Genomic DNA, 6000 nt, shown 5'->3' on the forward strand with positions numbered 1-6000 from the left:
ACGACTGCGCTACCCAGGCGCCCCAAAACACTTTATTTTTTGTATTTCGTGAAAGCGTGACATCTCTAAAACTTGAAAGCCGGCAATAAAACTAGCTTATCCTACTTTCATTGACCAGCCTTAATCTGGTTTAATTGACCTGCACTAAGTATAAAATAAGAGCATATCAGAAATAAAAGCTCTTAGCTTAAGAAGAATTGCTCCCATCTTGACAATGTCCTTTTCGTATTAGTAATAGTCACACATTCTGCTTTGGCCTATATTTGGACTTTAATTCTATCTCCCCAACCTTTTTTTTTTTCTCTTCTGAAAATTTTCCTTCTTCAAGGTGAGGCAATGGAACAAGGTTTACGAGACTGCTGTCGATCCATACGAATTGGAAAGATCCTGATTCAGAGTGATGAAGAGACCCAAAGAGCCAAAGTATATTATGCCAAGTTCCCCCCAGACATTTACCGGAGAAAAGTCCTTCTGATGTATCCAATTCTCAGTGAGTGGCTGGAGTTTAATTTGTATACTTTGCTTAGGGTTTAAATCAGTTCAACTTAGTGATTGCCTTTTAGTTACCCTTATATAAAGGCAAAAGCGTTTCTAAATGGGTTTTTGCCCCGGGCAGTTCACTGGGGAATTTTTATTGTGTAATAAGAGAGTAAATAATGTCTAAATAAACTTTATTAGCTCAAAAGAGCTTTGGTTTTAACATGAATGAAAACACTGAAGCAAAGGATCTAATGAGGCAAAATATATAGAACACAGAAAATACATTGAAATATGTCCCTTCTTTAGTCCAATGAGGATAGCACTGAATTTGTCAAGAATTTATCCTCCCGAAAGTAATATTTTTTTCTCCTATTCTGTTTTTTAAGCTTATTCAGATCGCACATGGTATTGTCTCCCAGGGTTGGTGGTGGAGGGTGGGTGTCAAATTTGGTATCTCAAATACTGAATGAATTTAGGGTTTGTTGTGCATTTGAAAACTGAAAAGAGTGTGTGTCATGTCCATTATTAAAAATAACATCATGGGTGGGACACCTGGGTGGCTCAGTCGGTTAAGCGTCCAACTCTTGGTTTCGGCTCAGGTCATGATCTCAGGGTCGTGAGATCGAGCCCAGCATCAGATTCCCCCCCACCTCTCAAATAAGTGAATAAATAGATAAATAAGTAAGTAGGTAAGTAAACAAATAAATGAAATCTTTTAAAAAAAGAAGAGAGAATGTCGTTGAAAAAAGAACAGGCACCTTCCAATGAAGCTTTGCTTAGTATCTTATGTTAGATTACCAAACTGCCTTTACTTCAGAGAAACTTCAGAGACGTTTTGAGATAAATGTTAAAGTTGCTAATGCATTTGGTTGTCATTTGATTTCAGGCACTGGAAATACTGTAATTGAAGCTGTAAAGGTTCTTATAGAACATGGAGTTCAACCCAGTGTTATCATTCTACTCAGTCTGTTCTCCACTCCTCATGGTGAGTGCAGCATGACTGGTCACGGGTTGGGTAAGTGTGTATCTGTCCAGATTCTCATTGTGAAGAAAAGTTCATTTGCTTCTTCCACATTAAATCTAAATCTGATTTTGGTAGTTTATAACTTGTGTTTATCGTCTCTAAGCTTAGTGATAAAGTATTTTTATACCATTCTGATGTTCAAACTCAAATGGAAATCTATGAACTAACCCCTTTGAAGGGGATTGCAGTTGTTTTCCCGGTATCTCTGTTTGGGTAGAGCCTGAACCAGAGAACTGCTCCCAAACAGCAAGAAACTTGAGGTTCTGGTTAGCCCTGTGGTCTTGCTGCATAAACTTTTCAGTGTGAAGCAAAGAGCAGAAGTTTCCTAAGTTCTACTTCTGCTCAAAGAGCATGAAGGATAGAACTGTGTTTTCTCTTATTTCCTCAGGAAGGTAAACCTAATGCAAAGCCCTAGTTTTTTGCCATACAATCTAGGACAATTGTGAAAGTATCCTAAGAAAATAATCTTACATGCATGTAGAAATTTAGCCTTTAGGATATTCACTGCAGTTATTTTTAGTGTATGAAAAAATTTGAAAGTATATAAATGACTTACAGTAAAGAAATGGTTAAATCAATATATATTCACAGGATGTAACATTATGTAACTGTTAAGTCATGTTTTTGAAAAATATTTAATAACGTCGAAAAATCTACGTGTAAACATGAACAAGCAAGGTAAAAAATGACAGCATTAGAATAACGTAAAGTGTTATTACCGAGTTCAGAGATGACTAATGCAAATTATGACTGTTATGACTACCAAAGTCAGACTTGGATTTAACACAGAATCTAATAAGTCTTTCCTTAGCATGAGAGGCTAGACAGATGTACAATACTATTTCAATTTTCATTTTAAAATACATACTATGTTAATGGTGGTTATTTTAGGATGTTGGGACTCAAAGCAATTCATTTTATTTTTTTAAGCTCTTTTTGTATTTTCCAAATGTTTGGCAGTGAATTTGTATTTGTTTCATAATTTAAAAGAAAGAGAAATATGTGGCTTCTAGTTAGGGTGTTTCCTCATTTCCAAAGTTTCCCAGTCTCAGCCAACCTTGAAGGGGATAGAGTGTATCCAGTTGGGAGGGCTGCTTTCTGTAGGCCATTGGTTATTTTGTTGTTTCAGAATCAAAATTCACCTGTAGTTCAAATGTTGATGGTGACAAAGGGCAATTTGCTTGGTCATCTATTTATATATAGCAGAGGTGGCACTGTAAACATTGAGATAACCAAATAATTATTGGATTTCCTGCCTTTGAAGTAGAAAAGTAACTGTTAGTTCTAAGAGTATGTATTAGAATGGAATACTATTCTTTGACATTGTAGATTAAAAATCTTATTTTGTGGCAGCATTGCTATGGTTTTTTAGTTTGGCGAGGGTCCTAACTCATCCCTTTCCCTCAACCCCCAAAGCTAGAGTCCTAACTTCTAAAAGCTAGCTCACTCTGACATACCAAAGAAGTTTCTACACTTGTTTCACAGTGTTCCAGTTGAGAAGCCATCATCTTATATATGATCCTGTTTCTGGAAAGGATTGTATTCTCTCTATTCCAGCTGCCTTTAAAATGAAACAAAACAAAGTCTCTTCAGGGAGAAAGTTGCTATAACTGAATGTATTTTTAAAATCTTGGATATAAAACAATTTGAATCTAAGAATTTGTTAGTGAATGAGTGGAGGCATAGTGTGATGATTGTCAAAGCTTTTCAGATATCAGACATATAAGCTAGGAGATTAATCGAGTCTGACTAGGTATTTAAAGGTCATTTCTTTCTGTCTTCTGTCTATATTATACCTAATAACTACAAAATTTTTGAATTCCAGCTAATGCTACCAAAAAGTCATGCCATAACAGCAATTCTTTTATTTTTTGAAGGTGCCAAATCAATCATTCAGGAGTTTCCAGAGATCACAATTTTAACTACTGAAGTTCATCCTGTCGCACCTACGCATTTTGGACAGAAATACTTTGGGACAGACTGAGTTGCCAAAGGAAAATTAATTATCTTGTGTGATATTACAGTTAATGTTTTGAGTTTCTACTTGTCTTACTAATTCACTTGAGGAATGGCAGAGAAAATTATGTTTTGTAATTCTTGGAAGTGGGTATAGTAAAGAAATATTTGAGGTTTATTTAATTTATTTGATTATTTCTTAACTGTTGGCACCAAACTCAACAGGGAAGCACACATAACTCTTAGAAAATATTTTATTTTTTTAATTTTTACTTTTTTAAAGATTTTATTTATTTATTTGACAGAGAGGGAGAGGAAACACAAGCAAGGGGAGCTGGAGAGGGAGAAGCAGGCTCCCCGCTGAGCAGGGAGCCGGACGTGGGGCTCGGTCCCAGGACCCCGGGATCATGACCTGAGCTAAAGGCAGACACTTAGCAACTGAGCCACCCAGGCGCCCCTAGAAAATATTTTAGTAATATTCTTAGGCAAGTTGATGATCCCTCAGTGCATTGAAACTGTTAACCTAATTTTTTTTCTAAGTAGGCTCTACACCCAGCATGGAGCCCAGTGCGGGGCTTGAACTCACGACCCTGAGATCAAGACCTGTGCTGAGATCAAGAGTCTGATGCTTAACTGACTGAGCCATCCAGGTGCCCCAAAACTGTTTCCTAATTTTTGAACCTCTCAGTTGGTATGTTGTTTCCAGCCACAAATAAAGCCCAGATGGGAGTCCGTTCTTTGGCCCACTATAGTTTACATTTTGTTCAGTTTGCTTTTAGATCTAGGGAGAGTTCATGTATATGGCTGTTGTCACCTTCTTCTACTCTTTACTTCCTAGTACCATACATGCTGGTAACTTGGAGAGAGTGAAAAAAGATGCCTCCTGAAATTTTACATTTCCATTAATATCCTCACTCAGCTAGCAGACCCAGGATATATGGTTAGCTCTCCAGTCAAGCCATTGTGTTCTTCATGGCTCACTTCCCATCCTGTGCATTGTTGGTAGGTGCCTTGCCAAGTGTAATGCAGTGAAGAAGATAGCACTTCCAACAACGGAACTGTAACATGAATTTACATAGATAGATTGAACCAGGGATATCTGGATGCTGACAAGGCTGAGTGCCGTTAATGCCATCGATGCCCTAGAAAGGAACTGGTGATGGTTTTTCTGAGGTATGGGGGAAAGAACAGTTTCTTGCTGAGTTTCATGGCCAATGAGTACGTTACATTGCTACATTTTAATTTGGATATTTCATTCAATCTGTAAGTGAGTTCTTTGCATACTTGTCACCTGTAGCTGTATTAAAGTTAAAAATACCATGATATTTTTTAAATCCTCAAGATTTATATGTGTTCGTATTTAGGCCTCTGAAAGGAAGATAAACTGCTGTAGAAATCAATGTTTGTGTTCTGAAACTTGCTTGTGAAACCCTGATCTCATTTTGTATTGATATTAAACATTTTAACAGTGGTTCTGGCTGATGACTTGAATAGTTATACTCTCACAGCCCTATAGGCACCTGTTGTGGGCCTCTGTTCGAAAACATCCAGAAAGAGCAGCAGGCAGTGTCTTAGAACCAAAGCTGATGAAAATCAGCAAAGATTAGGGGAGACGAAGGAAAAGCTGGTGCACAATGGAATGCATTTTCCTTACAGAGCCTAGGAATGCTAGAAAGACTTCACTATATTTCCCTTTATTTTGAATTTTTTAGTTTTTATTTAAATTCACTGTATGTTAGTTAACATACAGTATAATATTAGTTTCAGGTGTAGAATTTAGGGATTCAGCACTTACATACAACATCCAGTGCTCGTCACAACAAGTGCCCTCCTTAATCCCCATCACCTATTTAACCCATCCCCCACCCCATGTCCCCTCTAGTGGCTGTCAGTTTGTTCTCTATAGTTAAGAGTCTGTTTCCTAAAAAAAAAAGAGTCTGTTTCCTGGTTTACCTTGCTTTGTTTCCCCCATGATCATTTGTTTAGTTTCTTAAATTCCACATATGAGTGAAATCATATGGTATTTGTCTTTCTCTGACTGACTTATTTCGCTTACCATAATACTCTGTAGCTCCATCCACATCGTTTCAAATGGCAAAATTTCATTATTTTTATGACTAATATTCCATTTCATACACACACCCCCCCCACAACTTCTTTATCCATTCATCAGTCCATGGGCATTGGGACTCTTTCCATAATTCGGTTATTGTTGATAATGCTGCTATAAATATAAAGGTGCATGTATCCCTTTGAATCTGTATTTTTATATCCTTCGGGTAAATAACTAGGAGTGTAATTGCTGGGTCGTAGGGTAGTTCTATTTTTAACTTTTTTAAGGAACTCCACATGTTTTCCAGAGTGGCTACACCAGTTTGCGTTCCCACCACCAGTGCAGTAGGATTTCCCTTTCTCCACATCCTCTCCAATACCTGTTGTTTCTTGTGTTGTTGATTTTAACCATTCTAAGAGGTGCAAGGTGTTATGGTAGTCTTGATTTGCATTTCCCTGATGATGAGTGATGTTGAGCATCTTTTCAT

General features: G+C 37.3%; 1 protein-coding gene across 9 annotated transcripts in view; it reads left to right on the forward strand.

Moving 5' to 3' along the window:
* Positions 1–4931, forward strand: part of UPRT (uracil phosphoribosyltransferase homolog) — a 35520-nt gene extending 30589 nt beyond the window's left edge. For 2 of the 9 annotated variants that reach the window (XM_026487195.4, XM_048213376.2), the window contains 3 exons: positions 329–490; positions 1367–1465; positions 3382–4931. In XM_026487195.4, coding sequence (XP_026342980.1) covers positions 329–490; positions 1367–1465; positions 3382–3488 — 368 coding nt within the window. In that variant the 3' untranslated portion in view covers positions 3489–4931. Of the gene's footprint in view, positions 1–328; positions 491–1366 lie in introns of all 9 variants that reach the window. The other 7 variants (XM_044379807.3, XM_044379809.3, XM_026487194.4 and 4 more) reach the window with 7 other exon arrangements.
* Positions 4932–6000: the final 1069 nt, after the last annotated feature.

The sequence above is a fragment of the Ursus arctos genome, chromosome X (assembly GCF_023065955.2).
Source record: "Ursus arctos isolate Adak ecotype North America chromosome X, UrsArc2.0, whole genome shotgun sequence".
Taxonomy (NCBI): domain Eukaryota; kingdom Metazoa; phylum Chordata; class Mammalia; order Carnivora; family Ursidae; genus Ursus; species Ursus arctos.